Source organism: Triturus cristatus, chromosome 3_2 (genome assembly GCF_964204655.1).
Source record: "Triturus cristatus chromosome 3_2, aTriCri1.1, whole genome shotgun sequence".
NCBI classification, from domain to species: Eukaryota; Metazoa; Chordata; class Amphibia; order Caudata; family Salamandridae; genus Triturus; species Triturus cristatus.
The window spans coordinates 510011703-510035374 of NC_140584.1; the positions used below are offsets into that span (position 1 = coordinate 510011703).

The following is a 23672-nucleotide window of genomic DNA, read 5'->3' on the forward strand; positions in this document are numbered from 1 at the left end:
TTTTGACTGAGCTTTTCGAGGCCTTTTTGTCACTATTTTTCGAGTTGATCGACTCCTGGTGCAGTAGGGATGCCCGGCTTCAAGTCCTGCAGGGACTTTCATCGCATGATGTCACACCGCGTGTATCTTTACTACCTGGGGCGCAACCACGACCCCAAGTCACGCCCGACTGCCGGGACATGGGACCGAATACTTTGTGGGAGCAGTCCCGAAAGTTGCTTGATGTCCAGCAGTCAGCTCCGCGCCGCTAAAGGTCCGGGTCCCGTGGGAGGTCGAGAGACGGGTCACAGAGCCACCACCACCATTATTCGTCGGGATCGAAGTCTTCGCACTCGGGGTCAGGTAAGACGAAGCGTTCCAAGAAGTCGAAGAAGCGCCATCGCTCTCAGATTTCCCTTCCCCCGTCACACGGCTAAGGGTGCGGGTGGTGCCTTCCCCGCGGCTCGGGCAGAGCCTACGCAGTCGCCGCTGGCGTACCCGCCCTTCCCGGGTCCATCGGTAACTCCGGCCCAGCTGCAGGAATTTCTGGCAGCCATGGCTCGCTTCTTTGGGCCGTTGGGCCCCGCCGGTGCGCCTTCGGGCCCCATGGGCCCGACTGGGGGTCCTCACCCTTTACTGTCGGCGACTCCGGCATTGCAGTCTGCTCCGACCATGGTGCCGGAGGGCCATCATGGATCCAGGCCTGGATCCCGGTCGACGCCGGTTGACCTTGTGACACCTCCACCGACGTCTACCTCTACTGGCACCACCTCTGACGTCGCCCGGCCCACCGGACGACGTCGCCCCCGGTTTCAGATGTGGATACGGCGCCGGAAAGGCATCGTCATCGGTGATTCCGACACCGATAGGGGATTTCTATTCCTATGTCCATCCTCCTTATTTTCGGCCTGTTCATCAACCGTTGGAGGAAGGGGAGGACTGGGAGGGGTCTGAGGACCCTCTTACAGCACACTAGGAGTTTGACCCGGACTGGGTAGAGGAGCTGGGGGAGGTCAGTGGTCTTGATACCTCTCCTGACCCTGGCATGCTAACTCCTCCTCCCGTGGCTACAGAGGAGGGTGCAATTTACGCAGTGGGGTTGCGTAGGGCGGCCGAGGCCCTCCACCTCGAGCTACCTACAGTGGCCGTCAGGATTAACCTCCTGACAGAAGTGCTTCAGCCGGCGGCTACCTCTGCGGAGCCACTGCTGCCTTTTAATGATGCACTTTCAGACGTTCTTTTTGGCATCTGGTCCAGGCCCAACACAGGGGCTCCTGTGGATAGGAACATGGCCCGACGCCATCGCACGGCCCCAGGCGACCCCCCCCCCCCCCTTTTCCTTTCCCAACACCCCACCCCTGAGAGCTTGGTTGTCCAAGCCTCTCCATCCCCGAGTGCATTCCCTACCGTACCCCCCGGACAGGGAATCCAAGAAACTGGAGCATTTTGGTAAGAAGATTTTTTTCTTCTGCCAGTTCAGGGCTGCGGTCACCGCATGCCTCTTGGGCCATTATTCCCACTCTGTGTGGGATACGGTGGCGCGCGTGCTGCCTCAATGTCCGGAGGAGGCCCGGACAGTGCTCTCACAAGGTATTGCTGAAGGGATGGATGCAGACAAGTTAACTATTCGTTATGGCCTTGACACCGCCGACTCACTGGGCAGGGCGATTTCCACGACAGTGGCGCTCCGTCGCCACGCCTGGCTGAGGACAACTGTTTTTTCTGGGGATGTCCAGAACACCCTGATGGACATGCCCTTTGATGGCATTCGCCTTTTCGGTAACCAAGCAGATAGTGCGTTGGTGCGTTGTAAGGACTAGCGGGCTACGGCCAAATCCCTGGGCCTTTCCGCCACGTGCCCTCCTCCGCCTTCTACTTTTCGCTCCTTTCATGGCCACGGAAGGGGCGCCCGACACGTTTGCGTCCGAGCCACAGGCCTGCGCAGCAACAGTCTCAACGCGGCTGCAGACATGGAACCCGCCGGGTCAGGGAGCCAGCGGGGGGGTCAGTCCACCTCCACCCCAGCCACCACTGCCACCAAACCTTCCTAGTCTAGTTTTTCAGGCCCATCAAACACCAGTGGGTGGCATGATTCGCCATCACCTCCCCTACTGGCGCACTATCACTTCGGACAGGTGGGTTTTACAAATAGTCTGAAGGGACTACTCCCTCCCCTTCGAGACTACCCCTCCAGCCATGCCAGCCCAGTACCACGGCATGTCGGGGGATCACTTGGCACTTCTTCGACAGGAAGTTGAGGCCCTCTTGGCCAAGGGGGCCATCGAGCGCGTTCCTATGCCCGAAGTAGGACGTTGTTGTTACTCCCACTACTTTCTGGTGCCCAAGAAGGACAAGGGCCTGCGTCCTATCTTCGACCCCAGGGACGTCAATCGCTTCCTCTGGAAGGAGAAGTTAAAGATGTTGACTCTGGCTCAGGTCTTGTCTGCCCTCGACCCTGGAGACTGGATGGTAGCGTTGGACCTGCAGGGCGCATATTTCCATATTCCCATCCTGCAGGCCCGAGGGCGTTACCTGCGGTTTACGGTAGGCCATGAGCACTTTGTTTACCGTGCTCCCCTTTGGCCTTACCAGCGCCCCTCGGGTGTTCACGAAAGTGATGGCGGTGGTCGCAGCTCATCTGTGCAGATCGGGGGTTCCAGTATTCCCATATCTCGACGACTGGCTGTTGAAGGCGGGCTCGCCCCGGACAGTCATTTCCCACCTCCAGACTAAGGCCGACCTCCTGCACTTGCTGGGGCGCTCCATCAATGGGCCGAAGTCGCACCTGATTCCCTCTCAGAAGCTCCTCTTCATCTGAGCGGTTCTGGATACGACGTGCTTTCGTGTCTATCCTCCCGAACAGCGAGTCCAGGTTATTCAGGCTCTGATTCCAATCTTTCAGCCTCTATCCTGCATTTTGGTCAGGATGACACTGAAGCTGCTGGGCCTCATGGCCTCCTGCATCCTGCTGGTCAATCATGCCAGATGGCATATGCCGGCTCTGCAGTGGGACCTGAAGTTCCAGTGGGCGCAGCATCATGGGAACCTGTCCGATTACGACCAGACCTCGGAGGGCACTGCACAACAGCTGCAGTGGTGGCTCACGAACCACCATTGGGTCAATGGCAGATGCCTCTCCCTTCCCCAACCGGAGCACATAGTGGTGTCGGATACGTCCCTCCTGGGATGGGGCAGCCACATGGCAGAGGTGGAGATCAGAGGCCTCTGGTCTCCGGTGGAGTCCAGGCTCCATATCAACCTTCTGGCGCTCTGGGCAATCCGACTTGCAGTGAAGGCATTCCTTCCCTCTGTCAAGGGGAGAGTAGTGCAGGTGTTCACAGACAACACCACCACCATGTGGTACTGCAACAAACAGGGCGGGGTGGGTTCGTGGACCCTATGTCAGGAGGCTCTGCGCCTCTGGACATGGCTGGAACATCAGAGCATTTCCCTGGTGGTTCAACACCTGGCAGGTTCACTGAACGCCAGGGCGGACGAACTCCGCAGCCGGTGCATGATGGATCACAAATGGCTTCTTGACTCTGACGTGGCGCAAGGTCTCTTTCAACAGTGGGGAGAGCCTTGGTTAGATCTATTCGCCACCGAAGAGAACGCGAAATGTCAGCAGTTCTGCACGTTGGAATTTCCAATGCGGCACTCGTCGACAATGCTTTTCGTCGCGAGTGGAATTTCTGTCTTCTGTACGCCTTTCTGCCTATACCACTTCTACCCAGAGTGCTGAAGAAGATTAAGCGTGCCGGGCCCACGTCATTCTTTTGGCTCCGGATTGGGCACGAAGTGTCTGGTATCCCGAGCGCTTGAACATGTCCATCGATCCTCCGATCAGATGGTCTATTCGGGAGGATCTTCTGTCATAGCAGTAGGGGAGGGTCCTCTACCCGAACCTGTCCAGCCTCCACCTCCTTGCGTGGAGATTGAGCGGCGACAGTTGACAGCTTTTGACCTTCCTCACAAAGTTTTTCTTGCCAGCCAGGCGTCCCTCCTCTAAAACGATATACACCTGTAGATGGAACAAATTTGTGGCATGGTGCACAGCAAAGGCTGTGGATCCCCTTTCTGCCCCTCTTTCAGAGGTTCTCCTCTTCATTCTTTCTGTGGCCCAGCAGGGCTCTGCTCTGGGCACCCTCAAAGGCTATCTTTCGACCGTTTCGGCCTTTCTTCACGTTCCTGATCAGCCTTCTCTTTTCAAGTCCCCTATTGTAAATAGAATTCTTAAGGGCATTACTCACCTCTTTTCTCCTATTCCTTTCGTAATGCCCCAGTGGGACTTGAATCTGGTCTTAACTTCTCATGTGTGCTCCTTTCCAGCCACTACATAATTGTCCTTTCAGACTCTTGACCTTAAAGACTGCTTTCTGGTTGCCATCGCCTCTGCTCGCACTGTGAGTGAGTTTCAGGCTCTGTCTTCTAAACCTCGTTTCCTTGCTATTCATCCGGACAAAGTTGTTCTTCGAACTAGACCTTCTTTTCTTTCCAAAGTGGCTACCTCTTTCCACATAGGACGGACCATCACTTCGCCCACCTTCTTCCCGCAACCTTCCAAGGAGGATGAGAGACTCCACCGTCTGGATCTAAAACATGCATTATCCATTTATTTGGATCGCACAAAACAATTCCAGGTGGACGATCAACTCTATGTTGGCTATGTGGGCGCCAAGACAGGCCGAGCTGTGCAACAATGGACCATCTCTCGATGGGTCGTCCTTTGCATTAAGACCTGCTACTCCTTGGTTAAAAAGGAACCTCCGGTAGGACTGCGTGCCCGTTTCACCAGGGCGACGGCAGCCACTGCTGCTTTGGGACGTGGAGTCCCCCTCGGTGAAACCTGCCAGGCACCTACGTGTGCATCACTGCACATGTTCACTTGGCATTACTGCCTGGATAGTCGGGTCCGGAGAGACGGCTCCTTTGACCGTTCAGTTCTCCAGGACTTTCTGGTGTGAACTTAGTTTGCAGACCCACCTCTGGGGTTAGTATTTCTGTGGTATCTATTCGAAGGTAAGGAATCTATTACTAATAGTCTCTTTCAGATTAACAAGTTACTTACCTTCAGTAACAATATATCTGTAAGAAACATTAGTTAGTTAGGTTCCTTACCGCCATGTGGGCATCTTTCAGATGAACAAGTTACTTACCTTTGGTAACGATACATCTGTAAAAGACATATATAGTCATATATTCCTTACCGCCCCACCCATCCTCCCGTTCTGCTAACTGACTTCTAGTGTAGGGGACTCCCTTTCAAGGCCCTAGTTTTGTGCACCAGTGGTCAGTGTCGTGCATGTCTCCGATTCTGGCGTGGAATGTAGTGTAAAGAACTGACGTCAGCGCACCGGGGCAGCGTCTAAGTAGATACCGCAGCGTCATTCCGGTGATCATGACGACAAAGACGAACGCGGAGTCGACCGACGCACAGGGGTACTGCTGAAAAAAAACTTTCCGGGTCCAGTCTGACACCTGGGGGTAATTCCAAGGTAAGAAATCTATAAATAATATATTTCTCTTGCAGATATATTGTTACCGAAGGTAATTAACTTGTTCATTAAAGACATTCTTCTGAAGATCTACTTAGTTCATTAGGCACACTTCTATCAGTGTTGGTTTTTGTGCCAGGAACGTGCAGGATGAAATGTGTGTGTCCTACAGAATATCATAGCTTTTCAAACTCCTATAGTGAGGTGTTTATCTCCGAACTAGCAATAAGACCCAGATAAAATGACTGTTGCCTGTGTTCTTGTCTGTAGACATGTGATCTTTACCTAGGTGTGATCTTTGGCCACTGGCAACTTGGTCAGATTCAAAAACAAGTGAATGGCAAAGTTATAATTTCTCAATTTCAGATTTTCAGTCAGTTGTAGATTCTTGCATGACCTACCTTTCTTTCGAACTCAGAAACAGGCCAGAGAAGCGTGCGTTACCTCCTGGACTGCCAAAAGTTATTGGAAAGTGTAGCAAGGGTAAAAGAATAGTGAAAGATTGCTATTTTGAACATCTTTTTCTATTACTTTTAGCACAGAAACTGCACTCCTTCATTTCACCCACACCAAGTGCATTCGAAAGTGGAGTTAGGTGTTTTGTGACTGTTTTGAGTTGGGTGATGCTGCTACTTTAATATTGTCATGTGTGCAACTCAGTATATACATTTTGAAGTGCTTGCAATGATATATTTGGTGTGCATTACATTTTTGTGTCTTTTTTAATAATCATTTTAATTTTCAGATCACTATTCGACTCGGCAGAGCACTAAAGAAAGGGGAATATCGGGTCAAAGTTTTCCAGCTATTGTTAAATGAGCCTGAGGTAGGTTAAACCATAATCAATGTTTTTCATCTGGACTTGATTTAAGAAGTTGGGCACATCCCCTGATTTAATGTGGCATTTTCCTTTCACTTAGTAGTGGATCTTGTAAAGCTAAACGTCTATGTACAAATAAGTGTTGATAGACATTAACTAAGATGAATTTTGGGATCTGTTAGATTTTAAATGTTGAGTTTCTTTTAGCGACGGGCTTTTACCAGTCTAATTCATTACTTATTTAACACCCCAGTCTGTGCTTGGAACTATATCGTAAACCAATGTCCATAAGCTCACTACTTGGCTACAACAGTTACCATCCACGTGCCTTAAGGGACAACTTACCTGAACAGCAGTTTCTCAGATTAGAGAGAAATTGCAGCGAACTAGTGAAATACAGACCGCAAGGAAACAGAATGCTAACCTCTCAGAGATCATATCCTGCTCCTCTAATCAGAAGAGCAGAGAAACGCGCCGGGAACAATCATAGAGAAGCCATGTTGAAGATATCCCAACCCCACTTCAGACAGATTAGTGTGTGTAACAACATTCAGCCACCTGACCGAAACCATCAAGAAGGTGATCGTAAAGAACTGGTAAATCCTCAGTGTAGGGAACAGGATACTGCCAAAACCCTTGTTTGCTTTCATGAGGAGTAGAAACATCCGAGAGATGGTGGTACATACGAGACCAGTAACCCACACGCGAAAACCATCTCCGCAAGTACAGTGGTCCCTACCATTGGTAACCGGTTATTTTTAGTGTGGGTCTTGTGCAGTCTGTCCCTACACACGATCAATACGGGACATTGACTTAGAACTACACACCCCGTGGACACTCAAGAAACACACTAACGGCAACACGGAGGGGTAGGTTACTTGTTGAAGTGTCCGTGTAATTTGTCCTATGTAGGCATGACGACGCGCTGGGTCAAACGAGGATCACTGAACACCGGAGTTCAATTAGATGTAGCAAATCTAACACTAAGTTTAAAAGACACTTCCTTGAGAAAGGACACACAGCTAATTACATTTTCTTGTTAGTTCTGGACAAACCAAACTATTGCAGCAATATGTGCCCACTTGAGAGGGTTCTCTTTTACAGAGAGCAACTATGGGTTTTCCGTCTCAAAAGCGACAGGAAGGGGCTGAATGATGACATCCCTTGGACTTCCCTGTCCCAAGGAATTGTCACCACCCGACCGTACATAGACTGAAAGTCCTCTTAGCAGGCAATTGACATCTTTTTGGGGTGTCCTCGGATGGGGTACATTTCAATCTTCATCCTGTCTAGATCCACTTCCTGTGTATTCTGGGGTCCCACCCTGTAACGTGGCAGAGGATTTTCTTATTTCTTTATTTTCTTTCCCTTTCTCCATGGCAGGGGAGAGACCCTGACTGCTCCAACGCTTGCTGTCTCCCTCTTCCCCCTCCATGGCTCTCCCACAGATGGGATAGACATCATGGGGTACGAGGGCATGAGAGCACCTCTGTTGATCTGGATGACACTGGTATTATGGATGAGATGCGAGTACACTGTTCACAATCCCATTGTTTTACATAGCCGGCAACTGTGAGCTTTGGCTGCTCAGGCTTTGCCACATCATGCCCTTTTTGGGTGCACAAGATGGGGGATATTTGGGCCTAAGGCATTTCTTGGAATCTTGATTCTCCTGTGACCTCGTTGTAGGCGAGATCCACTTTCTCTTCCTTTTCAGTTGGACCCCCAGTGAGTCCTTTAGGTGACATTTACTCCATTTCACATGAACCCGCTCACCAGGTTACGGGTCCATGCACCAGTTTTTACTTCCAGAATGACCGGTCTTGTTTGTTAACCAGTACGAGCTCTGTCTCCCGCTCGCACTGACTTGCGGGAGGGTGCGAGAACCATTTGCATTGGTACCGCCCCTCCCTTATGGATGTGCAACCATTATGGTCTGGTACTTACCCATGTCCCCTACTCTAACGACTGACCCTGTGGTTATGGATGATATTTCCCTCCCCTTCAGTGCAACACTTGTGAGACCACACAGATAATTTTACTTTTTAGATTAGGGGGGAGTAACCCTCCCCGGCCGTATTTATTAACATTTAACAAAACAAATTAAAAACATTATATACAGAAACTTTACGCAGAAAGTACAGATACATTTTTGACAGTCAGATATTCCACGGCTAACCTTAACACAGTCTAATACACAAGACCCTCCTGCAGTAAATCTATCAATACATGTTATTTACTTTCTGCGTATCCCCTCTAGAGCCTACGGCAAAGTCAATGACTGGCAGCTCCCCCGGTCCCCGTGTACTAATAAGGTTGCGCAGGGGGTTACAGCTTATCGGATGGATACTTTCCCCCGGGCCCCCCCTACGCCCTGTGCCTTACACTCCATTACGTGGGGGCTGCAGACTTGTGCATAGTGGCGCTTAATGCGCATGCGGGGGTGGCCCCAGGCCCACTGGGAAGGATGACTCCCCCCTGCACCCCGACAGCCTACCTACCGGCTGTTACTACCCCCTGGAGTTTTATGGTGCTGACCGTTGAGGACCGAAGACTATGCTTACCAATCATGACCTTACCGCCTGACCACAGACACTCTAAATACGACAATATCTAATTGAAAAAGAAAATCGAAGTTGTGCTTTATTTATACATTACTACAGAAATGTACCTAGGGTAAATGGAGTCCATTTTAAAGAGAGAGCAGACAGCCTGAGACCCTGAATGGCAGGTTCTCAGGCCAACTAAGTCGAAAAACCAGCTAGACACTAGGAAAAAAGTTGGGGGTAACCATAGTTAGATATCCACCTATCTACACCCCCCCCCCCCCCCTCCTAACGAAAGGAGATGAGGCTGTCCTTGACAAGGTAAGCCTCTATTGCCTAAGTGGCCATATAAGGAAAAACCAGCACTGGCATGGTTACCCCCTGTCTCATGGTCCACTAAGCAATCCCTCACCCTAAAGGTATCATAGGGTCTCCACCATAGGGAATCTCTACCTTCGGTGTGTCTTTGCAAAGTAAAAGGCTGGTGTTGAGATGGAGTACTGAAGTGAGTGTCCTCAAAGTGAGGCCTCAGCTTCCTCCAATCATCCTCCACCATGGATGCCTTTCTTTCTTTAACTGAGTTGCACTGTGCTCTCCGGGTCAGCCTCTGGCTACCTAAAGCTGGAGGCTGGGTCCCTTTTGTGGGCTTACTGGAGGGACAGGTCAGGTTTGGGGCCCTAAGGTCCCATGTTTGCCTGTGCCCAACAGAATCCCTCTGGGGGAGGTCCCTAACTACCTGTAAAAGAGGTCCCTCAGGAATGTGTTTAACCATCACCTGGCTAGGGCTACTAGCCAGGCAATCCTCATACTTTTGATGGGGAGGTTCTTGTGGACAGGGTCCCTCTTGGGGTCCACTGGCCTCCCTGTTCTCTGCAGCCCTGGGCTGACTGAGGCAGGGTAGAGCGAGGCAGGCTACCTGCACCAGACTGGGTCCCACCTTGGAAGGGTCCACTGACATCAGAGGCTCTGCCAGGCTAGGCCTGGCTACCTCTGGGGCAGTTCTTTCACAAGGGGTGAGGTCAGATCCCTGAGGAGGCTGACCTTTTCCTAATGTCTGGGGAGAGGGAGATTTTTCTTCCTCCCCACTACTCTGTTTGTGTGGAGTGATCCATAGTTTCAGGCTTCACTACACCTATGTCAGTCTGAGTATGGACTGAGACCATTACAGTCCTGCCAACCTTTTCAGGGAGGCACTCAGTTTGGGTTTGAGCTGTGACTGTCACAGCTCTGCCAATCTCTACAGGGAAGTCTGTCTTTGCCTGGGCTGTGGCTACCACTGCCCTTCCAACCTTTTCAGGGAGGAAATCTACTTGGACAGGGGTTGTGGCTGGCGCAACCCCACTACCCTTTTGTGAATGGCCTACCATTTTAGAATGGGTGTCTTGTCAACTCCAGCCCAAGCTGAGAGTTCTAAGTCATTCCCCAGTAAGCAGTCTACAGGCAAGGTTGGGGACACTGCCACCCTTTTAGGGCCAGTGACACCTCCCCAGCTGAGACATACCTCTGCCATGGGATGACTGTTCTGTTTGCCATCAATGTTAGTTACCTGGTATGAGAAACCAGGCAAAAGCTGCTCAGAGGGAACTAGCCTATGGGCCACCATAGTGATGCTAGCTCCAGTGTCTCTGTAGGCCTCAGCTTTTCTACCATTGATGTAGGGCTCCTGTCTGTACCTACCCAAAGTGTTGGGACAGGCAGTGAAGTTGGCAAACCCCATGCCACCATCACAGACAAGAGTAGCTGCTGTAGGGGAATTGGCTAAGCCAGGGTCCCCCTGTGTTCCCCAAGAAAACCCAACCAAATTTTTGGTGGCACTCCCACCACCTGGGGGATTACTGCTGACAGTAATAGGTGGTGTGACAGGAGTAATTGGAGGAACAGTTTTGTTTTTAGCCTTTGGGCAACTGCTGTCAGTTTTCCAATGCCCAGGAATTTTACATTCATAGCAGTAAGGCTTTTTGACTGTGGTAGAGGAGGGAGCTTGGGACCCACCACCCTGTGTGGAGTTTTGGGGCCCCGGGGAAGATTTCTCTTTTGTTTTATCCCCACCCTTCTCTTGAGGCTTGGTGGTAACTTTCTTTTGGTCACCACCCTGATTTGTATGCCTAATCCTGGTCCTGACCCATTTATCTGCCCTCTTTCCCAATTCTTAGGGAGAGGTCAAATCTGAGTCTACCAGGTGTTGATGGAGAAGCTGGTTCTGACAATTACTAAGGATCTGCTCCCTCATAATCAAGTTGTACAATCCTGTATAGTCCTGCACCTTGCTGCCAGTTAACCAACCCTCCAAAGCCTTAGTGGCACAATAAACAAAATCAGACCAGTCCTGTGTCTGTGTCTTCTGGGTGTCTCTGAACAACCACCTATATTGCTCAGTGGTTAAGCCAAACCCATCTATCAGAGCACTCTTCAGGACTTTGTAATTGTTAGCATCCTCATCACTGACTGTGAGGAGCTTGTCTCTACCTTTGTCAGAAAAGGAGAGCCATAAGATAGCTGCCCACTGACTCTGGGGTACCTGCTGTACTTTGCAGGCCCTCTCCAAAGCAGTCATCCACTTGTGGATGTCATCCCCATTCTGATATGGGGGGGACTATCTTGCTTAGGTTTCTATGGTCATAAGACCTATCCCTATCTCTAGGAATGTTGCTGCCACCAGTGGGTTCTGACCCACACAATGTTTGCTCTCTGGCCAGAGCAATCTTCTCTTTGGTAGGCAAGTTCTTCCCTTTCAATCCTCAGTTTGGCTTCCTTCATTCTGGCCTCATGCTCCCTCCTCTGGGGGGGAAGTCATCCCCCTGTGGGATGAAGCATTGGAGCTTCTTGAGTGATAGGAATGGAGAGAGTCCCCTGAGGGAGATCTACCCCTTCTATCTCTCTTTTTAAGATTACTTGGGGGCCTGTAAGGGAAGCTCCCATGCAAGCTCCCATGTAAGCTTATGTTAGCCTGACTAAGTCTTCTGACTGGGGTCTTGCTACCTCCCTCTTCCTCTGATGTCTCTTCTGACTCATCTGTATCAGTTAAGTCAGGGGTCTCTTCTGTGGAGGGGAGGCCCTTATCTACAGCTATGGCACCATACTTGGCAGCTCTTTCAGCATCATAGGCCTCCAGAAGCTCCACTAGCTGTCTAAGGGTAGGTTTGGAACCCTGTTTTAATCTCCTGGAGGTACACTGTTGTCTTATCTCCTGGAAAGTGAATGCATCATATCTAGAGGGAATCTGTCTAGGATTCTCCTCTCCTGAGGGAGTATCAGTGTGATCTCCATTCAGGGACATGATTCTAGTGAGGGTGTGGTGTGTGCACCTACCTACACTAGTTGTATCTACTAAACCTCTCTAGTAGTTGTAGTCCGGGTGTGCTAGGCCCTTCAACCTACAACAACTAAGTCCAGTAGGACTTAAGTATTTATAATCTGTTATATGTACCTAAACAATATCTGTGTGATCTTTCAATTTAGTATCTCAAGATTACAATGGTATTACAACAGCAAGCTCAGATACCAACCGCTGATCACCAATGTGAGAAGTTGGCCTGATATATGATGTCACTAATTCTAGTGTACACCTTGTATCAGTCCAAACAACCCTTATGGTGATTGGTTGTAAAGTCAACCTTATAGACCAGCTATCCTAGTGGTAGCATGGACAAGAGCCGTCTTAGGCTAAACTCTGAATGGCATGTGAAGCCAGCTGTTATACCATGTGTAATCCCTTGAATACCAAATGAAAGGACACCACAACATATATATATAAAAATAGAATGTATTTATTCTAGTCAAACCCTCAGCACTCTTTATGAGATTCGAGGTAAGTACAACACAGTCTTATTTAAGCATACATTAAGTCACACAGGTAAGTAATACAGTTAGGCCCTAGGGGCCACCCAAACCATATACTAAGTAAGTGGTATAAGAACCACTGTCACGAACACAGGATAGGCCTAGGCCTAGGGAATCGCTGGGGCTACACTATACTACCAAAGGTTAGGAAGTGGGAGGCCCACGGGATTCAGGTGCAGAGTGGAAACACTCACGCGTAATGCGTAAAAGCCGATAGAAATAGTAATTATTGGAATTAAACAGTTTTAGGACACTTCTGGAATAGTTAGAAAGTCGAGACTCGGAAACTAGACCCTAGGATAGTCAATACCCTTGTGAGCACCGGAGTACTCAAGTTACCTAGCCCACGGGCTGCGGGTGCATAGGTGTGAACTTGCGTCTGGTTTTGTCGTTGACTTCTATGGATGCCTGAAGGAAAGTTGCTGACAGGCAGTCAGTGAAGAGTGTCCGGTGGATCCCAAGGATGGAATCAAGAAGGAAGGATACCTGCAAGCAGAAGGGACAGAGTCTAGGTCACCAGCCAGGAGCCGGGAAGGAACCAGGCGATTTCGTGAAGATGCAGGTGAAGAGGTGAAGCTTGTCGCAGCAGCCACGGGTACCAGGAGGCGTCGAGGACGACCAGGACCAGGAGGTGAGCTGTCCCACGAAGGCTCTTGCTGTCGGCGGCGTCTATGTCGAGTCAGGACCCAACAACAACAAGCCTTGGCAAGCGGAACCCACGCAGAATGGAGGACTTGCTTCTGGTGCAGACCAGGAAGGTCTGGGGTGCTTCTCTTTCACAGAGGAGCGGGTGCCAGTCTGGAGGAGCCGGACCAGCAAGATGAAACAAAAGGCTTGTCGTCGCAGAGGCTGCTAGCCAGCTGGCCAGCAACCGGACAACACGTCGAGCAACTCAGGTGCAGAAGGGCCCCACGCAGAACACGTGAAGTGTGGGGAGCTTATCTTCTTTGCAGATGGTGCTCTTGATTGGGGCTTCTCAATTCCCCAAGCACAGCCTCGAGGAAGCCTCAGAAGTCGCGCTAGTCAGTTACTAGCCACTTTTCCCAAGTCGCCGGTCCCACGTCCCTCGTCGGGTCTCAGCTTCGCTGGAGATGTGGATCTGGGTCAGAGGTGTCTGGAAGTCTCGGCGCTGGTCAGTCTCTGCAGTCGTCCCTCGTAGGATCAGTCGCAAAGCAAGCAGCGGTCGCTGGATGGTGCCTGGTTGCCCAGGGTGGTCACTCCTTTGCCACAAGGGAGATTTCTTCAGTCTTCTTCCTGAGGTCAAATGTCGAAGGTCCAGAGTTTCTGTTCAAGTTGCAGATTCAGGTTAATCTAATTTAGCAGGGCTCAGCTACCTACTGATATACTAGGCTAGTGGGCTGGGCTACCTGCAAGGTCCCTCCTATGGGTGGGACCAGGAAGGGGAGTGGTTACACCCCCTTTCCTTTGTCCAGTTTCGCGCCAGAGCTGGGGTTGGAGTGCCACAGCACCGGTTTGAACTGGACTATGCATGGGACACCTTGTGTGCCCCAGGCATGTCTCATTCCTTTCAGCCCTCCCTGCCCCAATACACTAAAGTCTGTCTGGGGAGGTGCTAGCACCTCCCCAAGCAGGAAACCTATTGTCCAGGCCTCTCTGGCTGGGAGGGCTCCCAGCTGCAGGAGGTCAGACTCGTGTCTGTGGCAGCAGCATCCATTTTGTGATGCTGAGGCTTTGGTGAGAGTTAAACAGCAAAGTAGGATTTTAACATGTCTCTCCCTCTAGAAGGGAGGAATAATATCCTCATCACCAGAAATGGTATGGGGGTATTATTCCAAAGTGTTAGACACCTTACACAACATGTTTTGATAAAGCCAATAAGGACATGGTTCCGAAAGCTGCAGACAGGCTCAGCTCATGCTAGAGCACCATCTCACGTTATCAAGCACTCTGCCTCCAGGATTGTTAAGGCCTGCCATAGGAGTGGCTGATAGGTACTCATGTGTCTATATTAAGGGTAGATATAGGTATACTATATCTAAGCAAGGGGTGATTACACGACCTTGCCCCAGCTGAGTGATCAGCCAGTTGTGTCTGATTGGAAGGCCAGACCAGGGGTGGCATAATACGTGCTGCAGCCCCTGGGAGGCCTAGGGTACACCTTTGCCCTGGGTACCTAGGGTACACTGTACAGGGTCCAATAAGGTGATTCTTACCAATTGGGTATGTACCTAGGGTACATGGAGTCCATTTTTCAAGAGAGAGCAGACAGCCTGAGACCCTGAATGGCAGGATCTCAGGCCAACTAAGTCGAAAAACCAGCTAGACACTAGGCAAAAAGTTGGGGGCAACCATAGTCAGATATCCACCATCCTACAGAAATGTCATCCATAACCCTGTGGTTATGGATGACATTTCCCTCCCCTTCAGTGCAGCACTTGTGAGACCACACAGATAGTGTTACTTTTTGGATTAGGGGGGAGTAACCCACCCCCCCCCCCCCCCCCCTGCCGTATTTATTAACATTTAACAAAACAAATTAAAAACATTATATACAGAAACTTTATGCAGAAAGTACAGATACATTTTTGACAGTCAGATATTCCACGGCTAACCTTAACACAGTCTAATACACAAACTCCTGCCGTAAATCTATCAATAATGTTATTTACTTTCTACGTGTCTCCTCTAGAGCCTACGGCAAAGTCAATGACTGGCAGCTCCCCCGGTCCCCGTGTACTAAAGGGTTGCGCAGGGGGTTACAGCTTATCGGATGGATACTTTCCCCCGGGCCCCCCCTACGCCCTGTGCCTTACACTGCATTACGTGGGGGCTGCAGACTTCTGCATAGTGGCGCCTTAATGCGCATGCGGGGGTGGCCCCAGGCCCACTAGGAAGGATGACTCCCCCTCACCCCGACAGCCTACCTACCGGCTGTCACTACCCCCTGGAGTTATATTGTGCTGACGTTGAGGACCGAAGACTATGCTTACCAACCATGACCTTACCGCCACAGGCCAGCGTAGTTGCCCGACTACCTGGTCTCCCCCTCACCCTCTAGGAAGGTCATGCACTGTGCCTTACGCTCTCCACCTAAGCTAGGATGTCCTCTATGAAAGTCTAGGAAGGTCATGCGCTGCGCCTTACGCTCTCCACCCAAGTTAGGATGTCCTCTATGAAAGCCTGATTCCCTTTATGTGAGAGGTGCACCCCGTCCATTGCTCCCCCTTGATGTATCTGTGTCCTATGGACCGTAGTCTAGGGGGCCTAAATAGTTTATCAAATTTGTTGTTGGTCCTCTTTACCGCGTAATTCAACGCTCTCACTGACTCACCCCCCCCCCCCCCCCCCCCCCCCCCTCCAGTGCGACCTGGGAATCATGTGTGACCATGCTATTATCGACTGGGGACACTGCCTTGCTAGCCATCCAACTTCAGTGAGGAGATCCTCGACCAGCACTCTCCTGCCTAACCGGGCCAAGTCGTTACCCCCCAAGTGCAGGATCCAGATTGCCGGTGGTCCCGTACTTGCTTTCAAAGCTCGGTTCACCAACTCCCTGAATTGACCAACGCACAAACCACCCTGCCCGAAAAAGGATACGTTTAACCCTAGCTGAGTGGCCCTAGTCTTGGCAGCTCCTGAAAAGAAATTCTTCAAACGTCGAACATATGAGTGCCCTATCATCCACACATGTTGATCCTCCTGGTGCGAAGAGTGAACTTGCGCCACTATGCTTGCTGTTTGTCCGTAACTCGGCGCCTGCCGTACTACTGCTTGCTCTTGCGTTCTGTGAATGCGAAAGAGTCCAGACTCCTCTCCTGAGTCACAGGATGAAGACACTGCAACTGACGATGAAACAAACAAGAGGGGGGGTAAGTGCCTTGCCATGCTGGCATAAAAAACACACAAAATTCCATGAAACAGCGTCTAGCGCCTGTCAGCTAGCGACACTGACACAACCCCTTTCCCCGAGTAACAGGGAGAGAAAAAACGGGGGAAACCCCCTTGTGCACCTCACAGTTGGACAGTCGCACCGTGTTAGAGCGTGTGTACCCGCACATATCTCTTGAAGGAATTAGAGGACCACCTACCGATCCTTTTGAGACGCTCGTCCCCCAGCCCTCTTGCTGCTGCCTCGGTGGCTGCTCCTATCCTAAACGAATGAGTCCCGAAATCGGCAGAGTCTAGCTCGGCACTCTTCAATGCTAGGAGCATGACTCTCCTGAACTGTGAAATACCGTGAGTGGCGTCCCGTCCCCATGTATCAGGAGAGGCCCTCCCTGAGTGCGTGTCCGTTGGGCCATGAAAACCTCAAGCCTGTAAACCAGGCAGCATTGTGTGTTTCCTGCTCTGTGTAATACTATGCTCTCACCCTTACCTTCTTGATCGGTTTTTGATTTCCGGATGGAAATCAGCACTGAATCTTTCTTGATGCTAACGTGTCCCATTTGCAGGCCCCCCAGCCAATCTTCCTTATTCCTGGTGACTAACTCGCCTACCCTAAAAGCACCGTAAAATGCTATGCAGAATGCAGCTTGAAACAAAATGACTTAGTCTGAGGAAGTGCAAACCCGCTGCAGAGCCCCCAATAGCTTGCCTAGTGTTTCGAAACCTATGGGTCGTCTGACATCCGGCTGCCCTCCCTGCAAGCGTTGCCAACCTTTCAGCGCCTGGCGTACTATGAAATTATTTGTGGGATCCCCCTTTCCTTTCATTTTTGCAAAAAATGATATTGCTGAGATATGCCTTCTCGCCCCTGCGACCGTGCACCCCTGTTCTCTCATGTACACCAGGTAGTCAATTACTGATTCATGGTCCTGCCATTTGTGCTCCCACTGTTCCCCCAAGAACAAACAAAAAGACCCAAACGCCCCTTTGTAGGCACTCCTGGTTCTGGGCGCTAGGCTTGCTGCCACGAGGTTCGATACTCTGGGGCACCAAGCTGCCGCAGCTGTTCTGGGAAAGGTGATGGGTGCGCTGCTGCCTCTGGAATATGTGACCTGAAAGCCTGCATTTTAAAACGAGACAATGCGTCAGCCGCGTGGTTCAGAATACCTGGCACGTGTTTAGCTTTAAAAAAGACATTCAATTTCATACATTGCCAAACAATCTCCTTCAACAACCGCAGTATCATGCTACATTTGGCCGTTTGGCTATTCACGCAGTCTACTACTGCCATGTTGTCTGTCCAGAATATCACAGACTGGTTTTTCAAAACCTCTGCCCACACAATCAGTGCCACCAGAATTGGAAAAAGCTCTAAGAAACTTATGTTAGTGGTGATTCCAGATTCCCTCCACCAGTCTGGCCAACGCTGAGCTACCCATTCGTGCCCCAGGAGGGCCCCGAAACCCTCGCTACCTGCAGTGTCAGTCATGAGGCCCAACTCCGGGCTGGACTTAGGTGGGCTGGGCCCTACCACTTTCCCATTAAAATCGCGCAAAAATGTCTTCCAAATCAACATGTCTTGCTTGACCTCACCGGACAGCCTGGTGTGGTGATGCATCTCTCTGAGGCCTGACATTGCATGCGCGATAGAGCGAGAATAGGGGCGCGCCATTGGGATTATGCGTAGTGCAAAATTCAATTGCCCCACCGCCTGCTGTAGCTGGTGCAATGTAACCTTCTCTTTCCTGAGGCAGGGCTGCAACGCCGCCCCGAAATCCTTAACTTTGTCAGCCGGTAACCGCGAGACCCCTTGGACAGAATCTAATTCAATCCCCAAAAATTCGATTGTTGTGCTTGGGCCCACTGTTTTGCCGGGCGCCAAAGGCACACCGAACTCCTGCATTAATGCACAGAATTTTGACACTGCTGACTCGCACTCCCCAGATTGTGGCGCCCCCAGAAACAGAAAATCGTCCAGGTAGTGTAGCACCCAGCGATGCCCTGACACCCGTCTGAATGCCCATTCCAAGAACGAGCTAAATTTCTCAAAATAGGCGCAGGACACTGAGCAACCCATTGGCATGCATTTGTCGACATAATACTTCCCCTGGAACTGGAAACCCAGTAAGTGAAAATCCGCGGGGTGCACCGGTAGCAATCTAAATGCCGACTCAATGTCAGCTTTAGCCAGCAAAGCCCCTGGACCCAAAGACCTAAGCATGTCTACCGCTTGGTCGAAAGATGCATATTTCACGCTACAAAGTGTGTCAGAGATGGCATCGTTCACTGAGCCCCCCCTGGGCGCAGAAAGATTGTGGATCAGCCTGTATTCGCCTAGCGCTTTCTTAGATACGACCCCTAGAGGGGAACACACAAAATCCTTCATTGGGACGTCATCAAAAGTCCCGGCTACCCTACCCATGCTCACTTCCTTAAGGATTTTTGCTGTTGCTATGCCTACATTGGACCTCACTGACAGCTGGTTCCGGCAATGCGCCACCCCATTGTAACCCAGGGCTGGTATCCTGAAACCTTCTATAAAGCCCTCCCTGATCGTTCTGGCTGCCTAAGGGCAATTGTAAGACTCTAGCCAAGGTATCATAGTGCTAATGTTAATAGGAGAAATAGCCTTCTTTAGTAGCAGGTTGCTATTCTTGCTTTTTCCCCCCTCTGCCTCTGGACTTCTTGTGACACCTGGACTCTGGGTGGGATGCATTACCACAGTAACCACAGGAATGTTTGAACATATATGTGCCCGGTGCTCTACTGCAGGTCCGTTTGTTGAAGTCAAAACAGACGCCTTTCTTTCCATTGCTCCCTGGCTTTCCCGTGAACCCCCCCCCTGGTTACCGGCGGGGCCTGTCTTGGCTGAGACCGCACTGCATCAGGTACATGGCCCCGCCCACTCTCACTTGTGCCCTGCACCAAATGTCTCAGATGAATAAACATGTCTGTCTGGCTCCATCTTGGGGTTGGATCCTGCGCTTTTTCCCTTCTAAATTCCTTGTGTAGCATGGGCAACTGTGATCCTATTCTGATAAAACGTCATTTCAGATCCAACCTCTGGGAAACGCTCTAACATGACGGCCATGAATCTAATGAAACCCTGTATCCAATTGGCCAAGTTCTCCTCAACTCTGTATTTCAGGACTATATTGGACCATTCTTTGTAGTGTGTCCATTCCTTGTTCCTTTTTGCCTTCCCTGTCTGCCTCATCAATCAAGAGGGAAAACATGCTAACGTACTCCCCTCTCCAGATCCTTTCTTTAGTCTCCTTTGACAGATGCCGCCCCAACTGTTCCCTCCTGGAGCGCAGTGCCCCTAAACCTAGTGGAGGTAGTGTTGCCCTCGTACCTGCTGGTGCTGCTGCATCAGCCGTCTTGCCCGCGTCTGTATTCTTCACGTCGCTGTTAATCTCCCGGGCACCTTCACCACTGGGGGCTGGTGCTGTGGGAACGGGTGCTGCCCCCCCTGCCGGTACTGCTGGCACCTCGCCACCGGGAGCTGGTGCTGGGGCAACGGGTACTATGCCCCCTGCCGGTATTGCCGCACCTCACCTGGCTTTCCCTTTCCTAGTTCAGCCATCAATTTCTTAGCCCTTTCAATGGCATCCCCCCCCCCGCCATTTGGCGGCTATGTCTGGTTCCGCTGGGTGTGCTCCGCCCGCCCCCTCCACTGGGTGAATAGTGGGTTCACCAATGGGGCCCGCTGGCACAGTGTCCCCTAGGTCCCCATTGCCCATGAGGCCCGGCGTGTCCACGGGTGGGACTGGGTCACCTGCGCCCCCTTCACCCTGGGGGCTAGTCGCTGGTGCGGGCTCACGTCTTGGTGGGACTGCTGCCCCTTTTCCACCTGGCTTGCGCCTGTACCTCTTTGGCGGTGGCGGGGAGTAGGGTCTTGGTGGTACAATAGACCACCTACCCCTCCCCTCTGGGACCTCGGGACCCTCCACCCTATCCTGCAACCTGTTGAGCGTCTGCCCCATGACCTGGACCTGCTGCATTAAAGCCTCCAGGAGGACGTCCGCCGTGTGCGATCGCTTCTCGTGCCGCCGGACCGGGGGGGGTGGGGGGGGGCATGCAAACAACTTAAATGGGACCTGCCTGTTGGCGTAGCCGTAACCCCCCAGTAGGTGACTGTGTCTCCCAGAAGCGATGAGATGTTGGCTAGCCGGTGCCGCCCAAATGTGTCCCCCCAAATCACCACCAGCGAATTCGTTGGACCTTGATACCGTCTTGTCTTTCACAAAATGCTGGCGCTGTGGAAACACAAAAAAACCAGTTGCGCTGCGCGGAGTCCTAGCTAGTTCGCAGACAAACCCTACAGCCCACCGTACACACTGAGTAACAGTGTCTAGGGACTGAAAGGAAGGACTAAGTGCCTACCCCCCCCCCCTTTTTACACTGGGAAACCAGGGGACTGAGAATGATTTTCAGCGGAAATACTATTGCCTACACCTTCGAGTGAGCACGCAGTAACAGTCCAAAATTCGAATACTAGCCACCTGACCCCTTTAATAACCCTCAAACGTACAGAGAAAATACCTTTAACATGAAAACACAGCAGCAGTGCACAAATACAGAATCCCCACTCCTTACAGTTGGTTGTGCGCCTATGTAAGAGTCCCAGACTTTAGGGCACCGTGGCTGTATTGTCCCTGCTTTTGCCCCAAACTTAAGAGGTCTACCTGATCAGAATCAATGAGGATTGACCCTTTAACCTTGAGAGCAAGAGTCTCAGACCTTAACCATTAGGGTACTTAAAGAGATCTAACTGAACAGAATCAATGGGAATTGAACCTGTAACCTTGAGAGTAAGATTCTCAGACCTTAACCATAAGGCATTCACTTAGATTACTTGAAACATGCTGCTGCTTTATGCCCCAAACTCAAATGATCTACAATCAGAAATCAATGGGCACTGAATCTGTATCCATGCGAGTTGGAGTCCCCAGACCTCTTGCAGCGCTGCCGCCAAAGGAACCCCCTCCCGCTAAACCGCCGCGCTTACCACCAACAAAAAACGCTTCCACCGCTGACTACGGGGGCTCCACTCGCTGCAGATACCGACGATGCTCACGCTGGAAGAGACGCTGCTCGGAGACCGCTCTCCGCACGATGACGATGTTCACGCTGGAAGAGACGCTGCTCGGAGACCGCTCTACGCCAAACCCGCAGCTCCACTTCAAAGGATCCACGCAAATTCTCCGCCACACCCGCAGCTCCGCTCCAAAGGATCCGCGCACGACGCCTGCTCGTAGACCGCGATCTTCCGTGGTCCAGCGACGATCTTCTTTCCACGCACGCTGAATTCCTGAAAGAAAAAAAGAAAAACGTTACGGGCCCGCAGCCGGCCCGGGGACCCTATCTGTGGGGAGCAAGAACAAGAGACTGTTCTGCTCCCCACCACCTCTTTTAAAGAGGGCGCCCAGGCAGACCGGCTGAGATCGGTCAGCCTGGACGCTAGCGGGACGTATCTGAAAGAAACACGTTAGTTAGTGTTAGAAATGGGATTTCTGGTTGGCTGAGGCTTACGGCAAAGCCAGACAGAAACCACCACTCTAGTCAGGGCTGGGGAGTTACACGCCAAAGATAACCCCTGCTCACCCCCTTGGTAGCTTGGCACGAGCAGTCAGGCTTATCCCGGAGGCGATGTGTAAAGCGTTTGCGCGCGCACCCAGCAACAACACCCAAGGCCCACCACAAAAGAAACTCCACACAAGGTATTATATAAAAATAGCCTTTGTATTACCAAAACACATTAGATAAAAACACACACTTTACAATGTGCCAACAGGCACGGGCAGAGTTTACAAGAGATTATATGTACAGGGGACAGGGCCACATGGACCACTGTCAGGAATTAGCACTTTGTAGCAATAGCACTTAGAACGTAGGAATAACACTGTAGTACAAAATAGCAAATGTAGCACACAACCAGTAACTACTGGTAACAGGTAAGTACCACCTACGCAACCCTAAACCCCTTAGGAAAATGTCACGCAGGGAACTAGGACCTCACTAGCACCACCTGTACTAGGAGAAAACAAACAACCACCTAAGTATCACAATACCTGTAGGGGTAATAGCACGTTACACATGATGCATCACATGCAGAGGTGTAGGGAAGGAAAACACATGATGCATAAAAACATTCAGCGGTGTAAAACAAGGCACATGACGCATAAAAACACATTCAGAGGTGCAGGGAAGGCACAATAGCGCAAAACTCACATTAGCCACTACCTGTGGCAGTCCCTAGGCCAACTGGCCTTGTCGGGGCTAGGACACCCTGTGTCCAGCAAAGTCAGGGCACGCCTGCGCAGACTGCGCAAACCAGGGCGCACAAGGCACAACCTACACGTTGCAGCTGCCCACTAAGTGCTGGGCAGCTGTGGAACTGAACTGGGGCACCACTGTGCCTTGAACACCAGTATCGCAGTCACGTGGGGCCTCTCTGGGCTCTCTAATACAAACAGTGCGCCTTTTTGGAGCCTCGGGGCTCTAAACAACAACCAAAGCCCCCTAGAGCCTCTGTGGCTCTGTAAACTAATGTGGGGCAAGGTGGGAGTGGCCCGCTGCCATCTGGGGCCACTCAAACACGGAAGAAATGCCCCTGTAACGTTGGAGCCCTCTAGGCTCGAGAACTAATGCCCCCGACGTTGGAGCGTCTAGCGCTCTAGATACTCATGCCCCCTTTGAGCCTCACGGGGCTCTGTGCTGGAGCCTCACGGGCTCTGTTGGTACCAAGGCCTCTGCGGGGGCGGCCGGGCGCTCTCTCGAGTGTCGCCCCCGTCCGAGCAGCCTGCCACTGCGGCGCCGCTGGGGGGGGGGGGGAACAGGGGGGGCCGAGACCACTACCCCAGGGAGTCCCGCTTACCTGGGACTCCCGCGTTGTCTCCGCTGGCTTCCTCCGGGCGGTGCTCCACGCTGGGCTCTCCTGTTGAGTCCTGCAGGGCTCTTTTCTTCCGGCCAGTGCAGGAGCGCGGGGTAGGCTCCCGTAGCTTCCTGCGTCAGAGTCCCGCCCCCGTCCCAACGAAGGCCGCCTGACTTCCGGCCGAACCCCGGCTGCGGCGGTGATTTTCACAGCGGCAATGAGGGGTAGGCTCCCCCTGTAGATGCGATATACGGCGGGGTGGGCACCCG

At 51.6% G+C, this 23672-nt stretch overlaps 1 protein-coding gene across 4 annotated transcripts in view; it reads left to right on the forward strand.

The window, feature by feature from the left end:
* USP47 (ubiquitin specific peptidase 47) overlaps window positions 1-23672 on the forward strand; it is a 1403064-nt gene that overhangs the window by 1139808 nt on the left and 239584 nt on the right. For all 4 annotated transcript variants that reach the window (XM_085648190.1, XM_085648191.1, XM_085648188.1 and 1 more), the window contains one exon: window positions 6220-6300. In XM_085648190.1, coding sequence (XP_085504316.1) covers window positions 6220-6300 — 81 coding nt within the window. The remainder of the gene's footprint in view (window positions 1-6219; window positions 6301-23672) is intronic.